The sequence below is a fragment of the Meriones unguiculatus genome, chromosome 14, assembly GCF_030254825.1.
Source record: "Meriones unguiculatus strain TT.TT164.6M chromosome 14, Bangor_MerUng_6.1, whole genome shotgun sequence".
Taxonomy (NCBI): Eukaryota; Metazoa; Chordata; class Mammalia; order Rodentia; family Muridae; genus Meriones; species Meriones unguiculatus.
Genome location: NC_083361.1, coordinates 35,019,262 through 35,037,216, shown reverse-complemented (window position 1 = coordinate 35,037,216; position 17,955 = coordinate 35,019,262). Strand labels below are relative to the sequence as shown.

Below are 17,955 nucleotides of genomic sequence, written 5' to 3'. Positions count from 1 at the left end.
CTGGGCTGTCCTAAAGCCTTCTATGTGGGAGGTCTGGGACCCTGGGAAGCAGGGCAGAGCCTGGCATGCAGTGGGCATGCCTATAATTCTAGGACAGAGAGTGCTTCTTTAAAAGTTTGTTATTATTATTGTGTATGGTGAGTTCATGTGCCCAACTTTATTTATTTATGGAGATCAGAAGACAACTTTGTGAAGTTGCTGATCTCCTTCCACCTTTATGTGGGTCATGGGGATTGAACTCAGGTCATTAGGGTTTGTGGCAATCTGTTGAGCCATATAGTGCTCTTTCTTTAATTGTTTTAAAAACCTTTTTATTAACTTTTTATGTAGCATGCACAGGGCCCTAGGTTCCATGGTGGCACATGTCTGTAATCTCAGAACCTGGGAGGCAGAAACAGAAGCAGGAGGATCAAGAGTTCAAGGTTATCCTCAAATACATAGAGAGTTGGAGGCCATCCTGAGATACATGAGACCCTATTTTCAAACAAAATAAGACAGAATAAACCTCTTGATAAAAGACATCCTTTATTCCCCAAGAACCCTCTTGCTTCAGGTAGCAGCATGCAGACTTCCACTACCTAGCTTTCCTGATGTGTGTCCCAGAAAGCACTTCTCTCTTTCCACCTCTTTCCTCTCAGTAGCTGCTCAGATCTCCAATATCATTTTCAGGTACCTCTCGGAGTCTGTTTTATTTTTTTTCCTAATCATTGAGCTCAAGAACCTGCAAAAGTTACCTTGTGTCACCGGGGATAGGAGTGAGGGGAACATTCAAGGAGTCTGAGAGGTTGTTGAGGGCTTCTGGGGGCTAAGAGGTCAGTTCTGGTCTGTTCAGGAAACTGTTTTCCTCTTTGGCAGTAGGAGATGATGACAGTGTAGCCAGGGCTGAGCATCCTGGAAGAAGGTACTGGGTTCCTGTTTACTCAACTTTGGGTTTAAGATTTCCCAAGGGAAGATTCTGGGCTACCTGGGACAGACCCCTATTTACAGAAAAGTAGGTCCTTAGTCATGCCCTTTACTTCTCTGTGTCTCAATTTCCCATCTGAAGTGAGGACTAATTGGCGTCCATTTTCCAGGACTGGAGTGGATCTGAATGAGTTAGTGTCCACTGTGAGGGAGTACCAATGCATTATGATTCCATATTAAAGTGCTTAATATTTTGTCTGACTCATGATAAATGTCATGCAGCTGTAGATACCATCACTATACCACCACCATCACCAGTATTATAATGATCACTATAATGTCACCACTATCATTATCATCACCCCATCACTGTTACCACCATCATTACTCCTTCACTGTCACCATCACCGCCACTGTTATCATCACTATTGTCACCACCATCAACACTGCCACCATCACTACCATCACTACCACCGTTACCACCATTCCATCACTACACCACTGCCACCACCATTATCACCACCACTAGTATTGTAGAACGTTGTCCGTTGAGCACAGCAGCCACTGCCATATTCACCAATGGTTGTGGCTACGTCTGGGGATTGCTTAGGACTGTACTTACTTATGCTTCCACACAGAAGAAGGAGGAGGGGAGGGTGATCAGACGTTCATCTGAGTTCCCAATCACTTGTTTCTGTGCTTTTAAATCTTAGTTGTATGTATTTCTGTCACAGCTTCACATTGACTCATGGAGATCATTCTCAGGAGATGACAGCGTATATCCATGGAAGGTAAAGTGAAGGGGAAAGCTCATTAATGCAGCTATGGGGAAGCCATCATTCATGCTTATGTGAGACTTGATGGAGGGAAGGCTCCTGTAAGTAACCCCTCCTTCTGCAGTACAAGTAGGCCCAATAATCTCATTGACTTGCTGTTGATATAATGTTCTTGTGGAACGTATACAATTTACCCTTGTTCATTCAAATGCTGATTTCTCTACCACACTATCTGGTTTCAATCAGGACATTGCATTGTGATATTTATTCTAAGCATCACCTGTCTCACGTTTGTGTAAACATGCCACCACTTCTTCTCTGTATTGTCAATAAGATAACCAGCCAATGCTGAGCAATGGAGAGACTAGGGTGGGACATCCTTGTCTGGATGGAAAGTGAGTGGGAGGAGTTGGTAAGAGAGAGCAGAGGAGAGAGGACTTGGAAACCTCAGGAGAGATGAACTGGACCTAAGATATGACTAAAAGCAAGTATAATGTGGGAAATCTGAATGGGAGCAACTATGCGGGCTTGGAGGTTTAGGATGGAGTAACTATTGCCCAGCATTTTGCTCTATGGTAATTAAATAAATCCTAGTCTCTGTGTGGTGATTTGGGTATATACAGTTGGTTTAGGAATAACCACCATTTAACTAAAAGATAAACTAATAATAAATATTAACAATCAATAACAACTTGCCAAGTTGATCTTCATGAAATTGTCACATGGTCTCTCTTTGGAGTCGTATATGGGGAAGGGGAGCAGGTGTTTATATCCCCTTCCAAATAAAATTCAGGCAAAAATCACCACCATGGTTGTCACCATCACCATAACTACCAAACTACCTTCATCCTCACCATCACTGCCATCAACAAGTCTCTAGGATTGACAGTCAGTAAGGAAAATGAGCCCTTGGTTGGGCATAGTGGCCCACACCTTCAATCTTATTGCTTAGGAGGTGGAGGCAGGCACATCAGGAAGGAGTTAATCATCACTGTGGACAATAGTAGAGAAAGAAAACAGTCTCTGCATGCAAGCTCCTACGGGTTATATCCACTCTCTACCTGTGGGACCCGGACATTCCTTGAACTGGTTTTTTGCTGTGTGTGATCTCTTTCTCCCTCGGTCTTCTTTTCCAGGTGCATCCACACAGTGGTGCCCTTCATTGTTTTGATTGACATAGGATCTTGGTTTATAAGCCTGGCTGGCCTGGGTCTTGCTATGTAGCCTAAGCTGGCCTCAGACTCCAAACAATCCTCCTATTTCAGCTGTCTATGTGCTGAGATTCCATGACACATTTACTTATTTGGGCCATTTTTGTTGGTTTGTTTGTTTTGTTTTTGTTTTTTTGGATGGAGTTTCTCTGTGTAGTCCTGGTTATCCTGGAACTCTGTAGATAAGGCTGGCCTTGAAGTCAGAGATCTGCCTGCCTCTGACTTTCAGGTGCTGGGATTAAAGTCATGTGCCACCATGCCCAGCTATTTGGGCCACTTTTTTTTTTTTAAACCTCCTAGAGTACCGGTTGTTGGGATCCGTAAGCAGGCATCTCTACGGCCAGCCCCAAGGGACCTGACAAACTGGATATCAGGCATCTGTGAAGCCACCTATGGACCACCTGGAACCACCTGCACATACATGCTCTGGGTCACCTTATAAGAGAACTCAAAGCTCCTCCTCTCTCTCTTTCTCTCCTGCCTTGTCCATAGATGGTGTCTGTGAGCCCTTCCCCCTTCCGGTCCCTTAATAAACCTCACAGCTGGAACCAGTTGAGTGGCGTGATTTGTGAACCCGTGTAACTCTCTTCTGCACGATCCTAGCACTGGTTCTCAACTTCCTTAATTCTGTGTCTCTCTAATACAATTCCTCATGTAGTGGTGACTCCCAACCAAAAAATTATTTCGTTACTACTTCATAACTATAATTTTTCTAGTGCTTTAAATTATAATTATCTGATATGAGGATATGTGGTGTGTGATCCCTATGAAATGGTCATTTGACGCCCCCCCCCAAAAGGGGTTATGACCCACAGATTGAGAACCATTGTTCTTGAGGCAGAGGCTGGAGTTTTCATTGGCTTTGCTCATCTGTGGGTTCTGGAGTTTGGCATACAGTGGGTACACAATAAACACATGTTGAGGAGTGCTGGAACCCAGCCTTGGGAACTCCTGCCGTTTACTCGGCGAATCTGATGTGTAGGAACCTCCAGTGTTTGTGCCTCTACTTGTGGATCAGGCATGCCAGGGCATACAGGCAGAAGCCACACTGACATAGGCACACAGATTCCCGGGCCAGCTGAGAGACCCCCGGGGGCTGCACGGACTCTAAGGTACATGGCTGGATGCACTGCATTAGAAGTGCAGATCAGAACAAATCCTTCACGTCTGCAGGGTGATGCATCAGTGGATTGGAGGGCTTGCCACCACAGAAGGAGATCAGGTCTCCTGGAAATGCGGGTGCGCCCTAACACGGTGCCTGTCCTACCAGGCAGATGGGTAGACTCTGGACTCTGTGGCCTGCTGGTGGAGGATATAGAAAGACAAAGTGCAGACAGGGAGGGAAGGGGGCTCTCTGGGTTTTCCCTACTTGCCCAATTAACACATAGTTTGGCCTGGGATACAAAACAAAGTGTGCTGGAGGCAGAGGAAAGTGCCTGGAGATAGTCAATTAAGGGGACAAAAGCTTTTTTAGCAAGGCCAGGCTAGGTGCCGCGTCAAGCTTAGTAATTAATGTTGAGAGCCTTTCAATGGAGACTTGGGGAGGGGGTTGCAGTGGAAGAAGAGGGACTTGGTCTCACTCCACCTCCAGCATCACAGCCCACTCCAGAGTTTCCTCTTTGCTCAAGATCCAGCGTCTTAGGGGAAACTGAGGGTCATTGGACTCCAAGAAACAGGAAGCGCTGGGCTGTGTGTGGAGGGCATCCACAGAATCCCGAGGTTCATGCAGTGGAATGAGCAGAAAATAAGGAAAAGGTCAGGAAAAGAACATGCTGTCTGGATTAATTTCCCCCATCTATTTATTTATTCTGTGTCAGCTGTTATTTCTTCTGTGGTGTGCGTGTGCATATGTTCATGTACCACACGAGGCCTGAAGACAATTTGTAGGACTCAATTCTCTTCTTCCAAGATAAGGGTCGTAGAGATCAAACTCTCCAGAGATCAGGTCTCCAGACTTAGCGTCAAGCGCCCTAACTGGCTGAGCCATCTGGCAGGCTCCTGCGGTCAAGATTTATTTATTTATTCATTCATTCAGTTATTCATTCGTTTATCCATCCATCTATCTATCTTTTTATTTATTTGTTTGTTTGTTTTGGCAGTCCTCGTGCCTCAGCCTCCCCAGAGCTGGAATTACATGTGGGTGCAAACATCTTTAGTTCAGGTAGGAGAAGTTTGAACCCCCAATCTTCCACGAGCCCGGGCAGGGCCTTCTGCGTAGCGATCTGACAGCACAACCTGGCAGCCTCCACCCGCATTCTCAGTTAGAATCTGTGCACCCAGCAGCGGCCGCCACTCACGCCCTCATCTGTTCTCCATTGGTCCTATCTCCCCGCCCCCTGCCCTTCTGTGGACCAATCAAATTCTCGTGACTGACCTATCTTATCCGCCCCGCCCCTCACAGCGCGCCCCAGAGCCGAGGGTGGATTGGCCGGGAAGGTAGGGAAGGGCAGGCGTAAGGGTCACGGACCTCGTCTCCAAAGCGGAAGAAAAGGTGACCCAACCCGGAACCAGTGAGAGTCCGGTGGCGAAAGTACAAACAAGGCACCTTTTGGAGGGGCTGGCTGGGCTCGAACCTGGTATTTTCCGGGTAAGTCCAACCGCCCTGCCTTGCAGACCCGATGCCTTGTGGGGCATCAGACTGGGACCCGGCTCTAGTTGGTCTCAGGATGGACGGTCAGGGGGGGACCTCAACCTCCTTCAGAGCTAACTTTTGTATCAGCCCGGGGTGTGGGCGACTCCCATCCCCATTTCTTCCAGGAAGAAAAGAGTCCCAGAGAGGGAGTGAAACTCATGCAGTGTCACCCAGCCTGGGTTCTAGCAGCGGTATGCAGTTGCCACTTGCCAAATTTAACAGCCTTATCCCCAGTCTCTCCACAGGAGGTCACTTGCCCCAGCCTAGGACAGGCTTCCCTTACTGAGGGCTCCTTTCAGAACTTCCACGACGCGTGTAAACCTCTGTCCAGTCCACACATGCCTCTGCACTTCTTACACGCCCTTCCTTGACTCTTTTTCTTAGACAGATCATTTGTTTTCTGCTCCAAGTCTCATCTCAGGCCGCACTTCCCCTTCAGATCATACCCACTGGCCTGAACATTTTTTTCTTTTTTATTCTCTCATATATCATATCTCGACCTCAGTTTTCCTTTCTTCCTTCCCTCTAGTCCCTCCTTCCCTCCCAGTTCCTCCTTTCCCTATCCACGCCTCCCTGTGGATATCAACCAAAAAGACTGGATGAGGAAAGCAGGCAAAAGCGTCGGAGATAGCCCCTGGCCCCACTGTTATTAATCTCACTTGAAGACCAAGCTACACAACCATAATATAAATGCGGAGGGCCTAGGTCAGTCCCATGCATTCTTCCTGGTTGTCGGTTAGGTCACTGTGAACCCCTATGAGGCCAGGTTAGTTGATTCTATGGGTTTTCTTACGGTGTCCATGACTCTTCTGCCCCTCTGGCTCCTACAGTTCTCCCAACCCCAACCCCTTCTGGATTCCCGGAATTCTGGCTGATGTTGGTCTCAGCATCTTTTTCCATCAGTTGATGGGTGAAGCCTCTCTGATGACAACTGGGCTAGACACCAATTTATGAGTATAGCAGACATTAGTCATCGGTTCTGGTTCTATCGTAGGGTAGGTAGGTCTCTGGGCTATCCAGCCTCTGGGGCCTGGACCTCCGGGCAGTGTCAGGGATGAGCTCCCTCTGGTGGCATGAATCTCAAGCTGGGCCAGTAATTAGTTAGCCACTCCCACAATTTCTGTGCCATTTTTACCCCAGCATATCTTGTAAGCAGGACAACTTGTACTTTGAAGATTTTGTGGCAGGGTTGGTGTCCTGTTCCCTCTTGCCTGGTTACAGGAGATGGCTAGTTCAGGCTCCTTCTCCCCCATTGCTGGGAGTCTTAGCTAGAGTCCCCCTCATAAATTCCAGGGAGTTTTCATTACACAAGGTTTCTAGCGTGTTCCCAAGATGGCCCCCGCACCCCAATTCTAGTTGTCTCTCCCAGTACTCTTTCCCTCTATCCATCCCATACTTGATCCCTCTTGTTTCTGTTCCCACCTGCCCCCAGTCTCCCAACCCGTGATATCTGTTCTGTTTTTACCTTCCCTTGAGCACTCTTCGTTTCTTAGCTTTGCTGGGTTTATGGATTGTAGCATGCTTATTTTTAAATTTACTAATATCCACTTATAAGTGAGTACATACCATGTTTGTCTTTCTGGGTTTGAGGTACCTCAATCAGGATGATTTTTTTCTAGTTCCATTCATTTGCCCTCAGATTTCCTGATATATACATATATTTTTAACAGCTGAGTAATACTCCATGTGTAAATGTACCACATTTTCTTTATCTATTCTTCAGTTGAGGGACATCTAGGTTGTTTCCAGTTTTTGACTATTACGAGTGGAGCAGCAATGAGCATAGTTGAGCAAGTGTCCTTGTATGTTGTAACATTTTTTTTGGTATATGCTCAGGAGTGGTATAGCTGGGTCTTGAGGTAGATTGATTCCCAATTTTTCAAGAAACTGCCATATTGATTTCCAAAGTGGCTGTACAAGTTTTCAGTCCTACCACCGATGGAGGAGTGTTCCTCTCGCTGCACATCCTCTCCAGCATGAGCTGTTGCTCTTGTTTTATTCTAGACATTCTGACAACTGTAGGGTGAAATCTCAACTTGAGATTTTTCTATTCTCTGATTTGCATTTCACTGATGACTAAGGATGTTGAATATTTTTTTAAGTGCTTCTCAGCCATTTGAGATTCCTCTGTTGAAAAATCTATGTTTAGATCTGTACCCCAGTTTTTAATTGGATTATTTGGTTTGTTGGTGTTTAATTTCTTGAATTTTTTTATATGTTTGGATATTAGCCCTTTGTCAGATATAGGGTTGGTGAAGATCCTTTGCCTCCAGTCTGTAGGCTGCCACTTTGTCTGATTGACAGTGTCCTTTGCTTTACAGAAGCTTTTCAGTTTCATTAAGTCCAATTTATTGATTGTTGATCTTAATGCCTGTGCTGTTGGTGTTCTGCTCAGGAAGTTGTCTCCTGTGCCAAAGTATTCATGGCTTTTCCCCACTTTCTCTTCTGTCAGGTGTAGTGTATCCAGTTTTATGTTGAGGTCTTTGATCCACTTGGACTTCAGTTTTGTGCAGAGTAATAGATATGGATCTATTTGCATTCTTCTACATGCTGCTATCCAGTTAGACTAGCACCATTTGTTGAAGGTGCTTTCTTCTTCTGTTGTATAATTTTGCTTCTTTGTCAAAAATCAAGTGTCCATAGGTGTGTGGATATCTGGGTCTTTGATTCAATTCCATTTATGAACCTATGTGTTTTTTTATGCCAATACAATGCAGTTTTCATTACTATCGATCTGTTGTTATACAGCTTGAAATCACAGATGGTGATACCTCCAGAAGTTCTTTTATTGTACAGAATTGTTTTAGATATCCTGTGGTTTTTGGTTTTCCATATAAAGCTGAGTATTGTTCTTTTTTTTTTTAATAAGTTTTTTTTTTTAAGATTTTTTTTTTTTAATTTTGTGCACATGTACGCCTGCTTGGCAGAAGAGGGCATCAGATCACGAGTATTGTTCTTTTAAGGTTTGTAAAAAATTGTGTTGGAATTTTGATGAGAATTTCATTGATTCTGTAGATTGCTTTTGGGAAGATCGCCATTTTTACTGTGTTAATCGTACTGATCCACAAGCGTGGGAGATCTTTTCATGTTCTTATTAATATCTTCTACAATTTCTTTCTTCAAAGACTGGAAATTCTTGTCATGGTGGCCTTTCACTTACTTGATTAGAGTTACACTAAGATATTTTATATTTTTTGTGGCTATTGTGAAGGCTGTTGTTTCCCTGACTTCTTTATCTGCCCATTTGTCATTTGTATATAGAAGAGCTAATGATTTTTTTTTTAAATCTTGTATCCAACCACTTTGCTGAAGGTGTTTATAAGCTTAGGAGTTCCCTGTTAGAAATTTTGGGGTCACTTATGATACTATAATATCATTTGCACATAGTGATACTTTGAGTTCTTCCTTTCTAATTGCTCTAGCCAGAACTTCAGGTACTACATTGAATAGGTATGAGGAAGTGGTCAGCTCTTGTCTTATTCCTGATTTTAGTAGCTTTGTGTTTCTAATAATTTTATGTTGGCTACAGAGTTGCCATAAGCTACCTTTATTGTGTTTAGGTATATCTGTAATCCTGATATTTCCAAGATTTTTATCTTGAAAGGGTGTTGGATTTTGTCAATGTTTTTTCAGCATCGAGTCAGATGATCATGTGGTTTTTCTCTTTCAGTTTGTTTATATGATGGATTACATGACAAAGATTTTCATATGTTGAACCATTGCTGCATCTCTGGAATGAAGCCTACTTGATCATGGTGAATGGCCTTTTGATGTGTTCTTGTATTTGGTTTGCAAGTAGTTTTTTGTATCAATGTTCATAAGAGAAATTAGTCTGTCATTTTCTTTCTTTGTTAAGTCTTTGTGTAGTTTGGGTATCAGGGTGACTAGGGCTTCCTAAAATGGATTTCAGAATGTTCCTTCTGTTTCTATTTTGTGGAATAGTTTGAGGAGTATAAATATTAGCTTGTTTTTGGTAGTTTGGTAGAATTCTGCATTAAAACCAGAATGCAGAATTCTGGCCCTGGACTTTTTTGTTGTTGTTGTTGGGAGACTTTTAATGACTGCTTCTATTTCATTAGGAGTTATTTAAATTTTTATCTGATCTTGATTTAACTGTGGTAAGTGATATCTATCAAAAAAAATTGTCCATTTCGTTTTGATTTTCCAATTTTGTGGAATACAGGTTTTGACGTATGACCTAATGATTCTTTGGATTTTCTTAGTATCTGTGTTATGTCCCCCTTTTCATTTCTGATTTTGTTAATGTGGATATAATCTCTCTGCCTTTTAGTTGGTTTAGGTAAGGGTTTGTCTATCTTGTTGATTTTTCTCAAAGAACCAACTCTTGGTTTCATTGAATCTCTGAATTGTTCTCTTTGTTTCTATTTTATTGATTTCAGCCCTGAGTTTCATTATTTCCTGCCGTCTACTCTTTTTTGGTGTGTTTGTTTCTTTTTGTTCTAAAGCTTTCAGGTTGCTGTTAAGTTGCTAGGATGAGCTCTCTCCAATTTTTTTTTTTTTTTTTGAAAGCTCTTAGTGCTATGAATATTCCTCTTAGCACTGCTTTAATAATGTCCCATAAGTTTGGGTGTGTTGTGCCTTCATTTTTGTTCAATTCTAGGCAGTCTTTAATTTCTTTCTTTTGCCTTGACCCAGTGTTCATTCATTAGGGAGTTGTTCAGCATCCACAAGTGTGGAGGCTCTCTGTTGTTTCTGTTGTTGAAATCCAGCTTTAATCAATGGTAGTCTGATAAGATACAGAGAGTTTTTAATTTTTTTTTTTTTTTTTTTTTTTTTTTTTTTTTACCTGTTGAGGCTTGCTTTTTGACCAACTGTGTGGTCAGTTTTGGAGAAGTTTCCATGAGGTGCTGAGAAGAAGGTGTATTTTATGTTTGGATGAAATGTTCTGTAGATATCTGTTAGGTCCATTTGAATCATAACATCTGTTATTGCCATTATTTCTCTGTTAGTTTTTGTCTGGATGACTGTCAATTGGTGAGAAGTCTCCCACTAATAATGTGTGAGGTTTGATGTGTGATTTGTGCTTTAGTAATATTTCTTTTACAAATACAGGAGCCCTTGCGTTTGGGCATATATATTTAGAATTGAGATATCATCTTGGTGAGTTTTTCCTTTGATGAGTATGAAGTATCCTTCTCTATCTCTTTTGATTAATTTTGGTTTGTAATCTATTTTGTTAGCTATTAGAATCACTACAACAGCTTGCTTCTTATATATAATATATAGTCTTTGTTAAGAGTAGCCTTAAGGTCATAATCCTCAGGGGCAGAGGGAGAACGCTAGAGTGGACATCTCCTGCACACACTGCCGTTGCTCAGACTCAGACTTGAAAAAAGGCTTTCGAGCCACATCTGGGGAAGGCTTTGCCCATTTCCCATGGGTCTGAGGGTTTGGCTCTTGGCATGATTGCTCCCCTTGTCAAAAGCACACATTTACTAAAGACTTCACTGAATCCCCACTGGTAGCCCACCAGACCCTGCCTTCTGTGCCTCTGTCCACAGCTAGGAAATGGCAGCAGCCAGGGCCAGCCTGGGCCGGATCCTCCCAGAGTCCTCCGTTCTGTTCCTATGTGACATGCAGGAGAAGTTCCGCCCCAGCGTAGCCTACTTCCCACAGATTGTGTCGGTGGCGGCTCGAATGCTTAAGGTATGTGCTACCCTTTTCTTTTCAAGACCCAGTGGTCCAGGCCCAAGCCTTCAGCCCTCAGACCCCGAGAATCCAGTCTCCAGCCTCATCCGCAAACATCCAGTTCCTGTGTTTCTTTACTCGTGTAGGTGGCCCGGCTAATGGACGTCCCTGTCCTGCTGACAGAGCAGTACCCACAGGGCCTGGGCCCCACAGTTCCCGAGCTGGGCGCTCAGGGCATTCGGCCAGTAAGTAAGACGTGCTTCAGCATGGTACCCGCCTTACAGCAGGAGCTGGATGGCTGGCCCCAGCTGAGGTCTGTGCTGCTCTGTGGCATTGAGACCCACGCCTGCGTCTTGGTGAGGTCCCTCCTGTCCCCTGAATTCCCCATCCTCACTTCCTGGTCCTCCCTCCTGCCCTGGGGCCCTGGCTGATTCTTCCTCATCCTCATTCCAAATACCCAACGGCCAGTGAAATGAGCTAATTCAAGACACGTTAAAGTATTTACATGTACTTGTATTGGGAGCAGCTCTGGGTGGGTTCACTGGTCCCAAGGAGCAGGGCCAAGGAAGCCTTCTTGAAATGCAGAGAGAGACAGAAAAGTGGGGTTAGGAGGGTCGGGAGTGAGAGTTGATTACTGAGCTTGCCGGTGTGTTTGGGGGGAGGAGAGACACAGAGAGAAAAGAAACAGAAAGAGAGAAGAAAAGTGGGAAACAAAATGTCTGGGTTATATACTGAAGAGCTTCTGGGGGAGGGGAAGTCCCCTGTCCCTGATTTGGAGAGTTCAGGGTAGAGGGCAGGAATGCCAGCCACATCTTGTACAGGTAGGGACTGAGGGATTCTGGGAGAACCTGGTTGAAAAGTCACCGCAGCTGCTTGTCACCACAACTGCTTGTCTCAGGTCTGAAGCCTAGCACCCAGTTCCGACTGGGGCTCCCTAGTCCCTCAGCCGGAGCCCTGTTTTTGCTCTGAATCTGGACCTGACCTCTCTGCCCTTAGAACACGGCCCTGGACCTTCTAGACAGAGGACTGCATGTCCATGCGGTGGTGGATGCCTGCTCTTCTAGAAGGTGAGAGGCTCTGTTGGGGAAGGCACCTGCTGTGCAAGTCAGGCAGGCCACAGCATGGACACCTGCTCTCTCTCCCTCCCTCCTGTAGCCAGGTGGACCGGCTGGCGGCCTTGGCACGCATGAAACAGAGTGGCGCTTTCCTCTCCACCAGCGAATCACTCATTTTGCAGCTTGTGAGGGATGCTGCCCACCCCCAGTTCAAGGAGGTATTGGGCCCTCAGGGCTTCTGTGACTAGAAGTACCCCTCTCCTGATCTAAGGTCTCCTATGTCCCAGGCTGGCCTTGGACACACTTTGTAGTCTAGTCAAGGGTGAGTTTAAACTTCTGCTGCCAGTACTGGGATTACAGGCACACACTGCTACACCCAGCTGGCTTTGCTATTGTTTTTATTTGTTTTGTTTCGTTTTGTTTTGATTTGAGCATGAGCTCTGTAGGTCAGGCTGGCCTGGAACTCACAGAGATGCATCTGCCTCTGCCTCCCAAGTGCAAATTCCACCACCTAGCATGGTTTTTGTTATTGTTTTGTTTTTTAAAGCTCTGCACAGGGTTTCCTAATTTATTTGACTGTGTGTTTATGTGTGTACACGCTCACTTGAGGGAGTCAGCTCTCTCCTTCACCCATGTGGCTTCCCAGGATACAAGATAAGTGCAATTGCTTACTGAGCCAGCTTGCTGGCCTTTCTGGTTTTGTTTGTTTATTTGTTTTTGGTTTTCGGTTTTTTTGAGACAACCTTACTCTGTAGCTCAGTCTGTCCTCAAACTCATGACAATCCTCCTGCCTCAGCCTCCTGAACACTAGTATTACAGCTATGCACCGTTATGTCTTACTGAGGAATATAATTTCTTTAGGCTTCTGAAAAAGATCCAGGTGCAGGACAGGCTGAAATTGCAGTATTACTTAGGTAGCACAGGTGTGACCAGCGAGGAGGCCTCTTCAGTCATCCTGAAATCAGTTGTGGGGCTTAACCAGGGTAGAGGCAGTGGAGATACACACTTTGGGGTTGTTTTGTTTATTTGTTTTGGTTTAGTTTTCTGGAGCTAAATGATGACAGTAATGCGGTTGATTACTCTTGTTTAACCAGGAGGGAGTTGTGTAAATGAGTTGAGAGTTCATGCACACAGTTTGGGCCTGTGTGGGAGGTGAGAGCCTAAAGGTATGACAGGAAAGAAAACTAGTGAAGAAGGGAAGGTGTAGGCAAGAGAGCCCAAGACAGAGCTGTCCACCATTAGTGGTCCAAGGCAACAGGAAGTCAATGAAAAGGAGCACCATTTTTTTTCTTACTTTGTGTGTATGTGTGTGTGTTTGTGTGCTTTCATGCAAAGTGGGTGTATGTGAGTATTTCCATGGGTGTGCTGAGCACATATGTGTGTACATGCATGTGGAGACCTGACGTTTGTGTCTAGAACTTTCCTTGATGCCTTTTCTACCTTATACATGAAGAGGGGGGTCTCTCTGTCAAACTTGGAGCATGAGGTTGTGGCTACCTTCTCACCAGCCCACTTGTTCTGGGGTTCAGAGCCCAGAATTCCAGTGGACCCTGTCCAGCCAGGGCTTATATGGGTTCTGGGTATCTGAACTTGGGTCTTCATATTTGTACACATGCTTTATACACTGAGTCATCTTCCTAGCCCATTCCCAGGGGATCCCCCCCACTTTTTTTAAATACAGGGGCTTACTGTGTAAGCATGGTTGGTATGGAACTCTAACTGTAGATCAGGCTGGCTTCAAACTCAGAGATATGCCTACCTCTGCCTCTTGAGTACTAGGATCAAAGGAGTGTGCCTCCATGCCCAGCCCAAGAAGACTTATTTTATTTTATTTTACTTTTATGCGTGTGGATGCTTTGCCTGTTTGCATGTCTGTGCACCACATGTCAGGGCTCAGAGTCTAGAACAGGGCATCAGACCCATTGGAACTGCAGTTAGAGAGTTGTAAGCGGTCATGTGGGACGTAGGAATTGAACCCAGGTCCTCTGCAAGAACAGAAAAGGCTATTACTGGCCTATTGGTCTCTCCAGCCCCCAGGAAGACTTTTTAGGAGAGTGGTTAGTGGGAAGGCTACCCGGCAGACCGAAGATATAGGGAGCCTCTTGACTTCCTGCCTTCTGTCTGCAGATCCAGAAGATCATTAAGGAGCCAGTCCCAGACAGTGGGCTGCTGGGTCTCTTCCAAGGCCAGAGCCCCCTCTCACTGAACTCCGGGCCCTGACTGAGGTGGGAATGTTATTCCAGCATTGCTGGGAGGAAGTATTTTTCCTCACCTCTGAATCCCAAGAGGTCCCACCCTGTGGGAGAGGAGGGGTGTTCTGCTTCCTGGTTGAACAGCTGGTCCTGGAAATGAAAATGAGACTTCTGGGTGCTGGAAAGGGGGGGCAGGGGTTTGACAGAGGAGACATGGAGGGGGCTCTGCTCAGGTCTACCTCATGAGCAAAGGGCAAAAAAGTGTGACAGACCGGGATCCAGACTCCAAATAAACATTGATGTGGCTGTGGACTGAACTGTTATTGGGTTTGTGGAGCGTCACCGGGGTTACTGGGGTGTGCAGGTATTAGAAGGAGATGAGGCTTCAGTAGGTGAGGGCTGTGGGTGCCTCTGCTCATCCCCTAGCGGGGCCAAACACAGGCCGCATCTGCATGGTAGGGCAGTGTGTGCATCTTGAAGTAAGACTTTCCGGCTGTCTCCGTCTCAGGTGGTACTTACACCAATCCTGCTGGCCCGCCTCCATGACACAATAACTCTTGCATTCTTCGGGCATTCAAATCCAAGCTCTGCTACCCTGCTGCCCTACCCCCCCCCCCCGTTACTGCAGTTGCAAAGGCCTCTGAGCACCCACCCACATGACTAAACCTGGGAAAACATTTCCCTAAACAGCTCTTCCTCTGGACATGCACCCATTCAGCTGTATAGCATCATGCAGGCTTGTACCAGGGTACTTGAGAGGAACCTGGAGAACCAGACTGTGTGTGTGCACAGATTTCCTTCATGGAGCTCTTGACTGGGCAGCCCATGAAGCTATCGAGGGGAAACCTAGGTGGCAATGGAGACACCAGGGTGTTGGAGATGTCTTTGAAAACACAGATGCACTGTTCTTTTCAGAGGGGTCTTTCAAATGAGTTTGCCTTTTTCTACCCGGTCACCACTTTCAGCAGGTAAAAGGAGGGATGCTGGAACACACAAGCACTATGGAACTGAGATGGTCACTAAGGGATTAGCTGGGGAGGGGCATATACAGCATGGATACACCACACAAAAGATTTGTTTTCTAGCGGCGAGAAGTGGATGGATGCTATAAGAGTTTATCACCACGCAGAATGGCACACAGATTTAACGAATGGTTTATTTCTGGAAATTTCCATGTGATATTTGAAGACCAAGATTGATTGCCTGAACTAAAACTAGAAAGACAAACCTCAGATTACATGGGAGCAGGGGAAGGTGTTATGAATATGATTGCAGGAGGGGGTACCATAGTGGAGCCCGTGCCAAGGTGTGCCCCTGAGAAATTATGCCATGCAACAGATCTGGTATAAGAAGGTTTATTGGGGGAAGGGAAAGGAGTGAGGACCTGGAGAAGCGGGGGAGGCAGACAGGTGGACATGTAGACAGGCAGACAGAAGAGTCTAAGAGAAGGGGGATTCCAAGGATGGAAAAAGGGAGAGAGAGAGAAAGCTGGGAACTGAGAGAGAGCTACGGTGGCGGGTGGTCCCCTTAACATCTGTTGTACTTGACCTGAGTGGCAGGTTATGACCCAAGCAATTGCTAGGTCCTTGAGGGTGGGCCAGCAGAATCATCTGCATGCTAAGAGAGAGAGGAAGTCACAGGAATTTCTGGGATGTCTCAGATTCCAAAATTCCATGAACTAATTCTTTATAATCTCTGTTTTTGGAGAGAGATAGCTGGGTTGGTGTATTTATCCATGTCCATCTGTTGATGTTTTTGTAGGATGATTGGGCAGCTGGCTGAAGGATAATACTTGATTTTACTCATCCTTGTTTGTTTCTCTGGAGAATCCTAATAAATGAAAGACACCTCAGTTTGGATCTGATGTGATCATTGAAGACTCTTAGGACTAGGTCTACAGATTCTGCTGATCTTGAAAAGGAGGGACCTCCATGGATTCCATGGTAGATGCCTGACACCCTCAGAGAGGGTGTTTTCATGGAAGTAGCACCCCTCCCCTACTTTTATATCACTGTATCTTTCAGCTCCCAGGGTCCCTCCTGCGCTGGTGTTTTCTTGTTTTCTGGTTTGTGGACATTTTCCTTCTAGATCCTCCAGGAATAGCTGGCTGCTGCATTCCCAGATTCTACACATAAATGTTCATTTTTCAGTTTTTGTTGAATAATTGAATTTATGCTCCCCCACCACACCATCACTTCCCCACACCACTGTGGGGACTAAGGACAAGAAAAGGCCGACTGGTGTATACCTGGCGACCCTCAAAACATAAAGCCAGCACCCAGCTGGAGTGATTCAGGACACTGGCACCCCCTCGTGGAGCATCCCCAAACCACAAGTTCATGTGTTCAGGTCCTGCCTGGCTTGATAAACCAGCTGCACTGGGCTGGCAAGAGTATGCTGCCCTAGCCACAGCAGGGGCCACTGCAGGCCAGCTTTGAGCCTTGCCTTCCAGAGATCTGGAGCCCACTCCCTGCAGCTCCTTACTGAGGAATCCCAGGCCTTCCTTCTGGGCTGGAGAGGCTGGAGAAGGAAAGGGCAGTACCCCAACCCCACCCTAGGATGTTCGTCTAGGACAGAGACCCAGGAAGGTGCAATGAAGTGGAAGTTTCTCCTTTCTTTGAAGACTCAGTAGAGTCGTGTGATATTTTGCTGGAGGCTGGCTTATGAGAAGGCATGTGATGTTTTGCCGTGAGCTTTCTCATGCGAGGGACATGACTTTGGCCAGTTGAGAACATCTGTGAGTGGCCTCTGAGGAGAGGAGATATATAGAAGCCCACGGACATTGCTTTTTGGATTAACATTGCTACACTGATCTTTGTGCTTCGACACTCGACTTCAAAGAAAGAAATGTTCCAGAGAACTTCTCAGGGCAATCCAACTGAGTCTTGTGGCTTTCCCTGACTTGACCTGATCTGCTGAATCATGCTGATTCATGTTGCTGTTTGGCGTTGGCCTTTGGGCTGGGCTGCTGGTGAGAGACCAAAAGATTAAAAATCAGCAGCTATTAATATTTAAGGCCTGAAGTAGGTGGGTGAAGAAGTCCAGTAATGCCCTGAGGGGAAGAAACGCCTTCCTGCATTCTTTCCCCACCTACTAGAGATACAGTTGCTAGGAAACTGGCCCATCCCCCAAGGGAGGGACACCAGATCATTAATGGTCTGGGGACCTTCCTGTAGCCAATCAATTCAAAACGCAGCATTTTGACCAATAGATGCTTGCCAGGCAGGAATCACCCCTGCCTTGGGCATGCTGGGAGGGACCAGAATCTTTAAATCACCCAACAAAGCTGAGCTCGGGGCTCTCTTGGCTCCCACCACTTCCCTGGTGTGGGGTGTGAGCCCAAGCTGCAGCTTGTAATGATTTAAAATAAAACAACCTCATGTATTTACAGCGGAGTCTAGCTATTCCTGGTCTTTTGGGGTTCGTGAACTGGGCAAAACACTGGTATCTGGACAAGGAAGAATGGACTCATCCCAAAGAACTACTTCTAAAAAGGCCTACGTATAAGAATCCTAAATAAAGTAGGTTTGGTGAAAA

At 45.7% G+C, this 17,955-nt stretch overlaps 1 protein-coding gene across 3 annotated transcripts; it reads left to right on the top strand.

Moving 5' to 3' along the window:
* Window positions 1-5,318: 5,318 nt before the first annotated feature.
* LOC110561071 (isochorismatase domain-containing protein 2A) lies at window positions 5,319-14,730 on the top strand. 3 transcript variants are annotated; one of them, XM_060367123.1, is made up of 7 exons: window positions 5,330-5,477; window positions 9,193-9,277; window positions 11,045-11,189; window positions 11,318-11,527; window positions 12,168-12,238; window positions 12,327-12,444; window positions 14,354-14,730. In XM_060367123.1, the coding sequence occupies exons 3-7, from the start codon at window positions 11,052-11,054 to the stop codon at window positions 14,444-14,446; spliced, it is 630 nt and encodes a 209-aa protein (XP_060223106.1). In that variant the 5' UTR covers window positions 5,330-5,477; window positions 9,193-9,277; window positions 11,045-11,051; the 3' UTR covers window positions 14,447-14,730. The 3 variants fall into 3 exon arrangements, with proteins under 3 accessions (XP_021513008.1, XP_021513007.1, XP_060223106.1); XM_021657333.2 differs by lacking the exon at window positions 9,193-9,277 and having other exon boundaries at window positions 5,319-5,477; window positions 11,318-11,416; XM_021657332.2 differs by lacking the exon at window positions 9,193-9,277 and having other exon boundaries at window positions 5,319-5,477.
* Window positions 14,731-17,955: the final 3,225 nt, after the last annotated feature.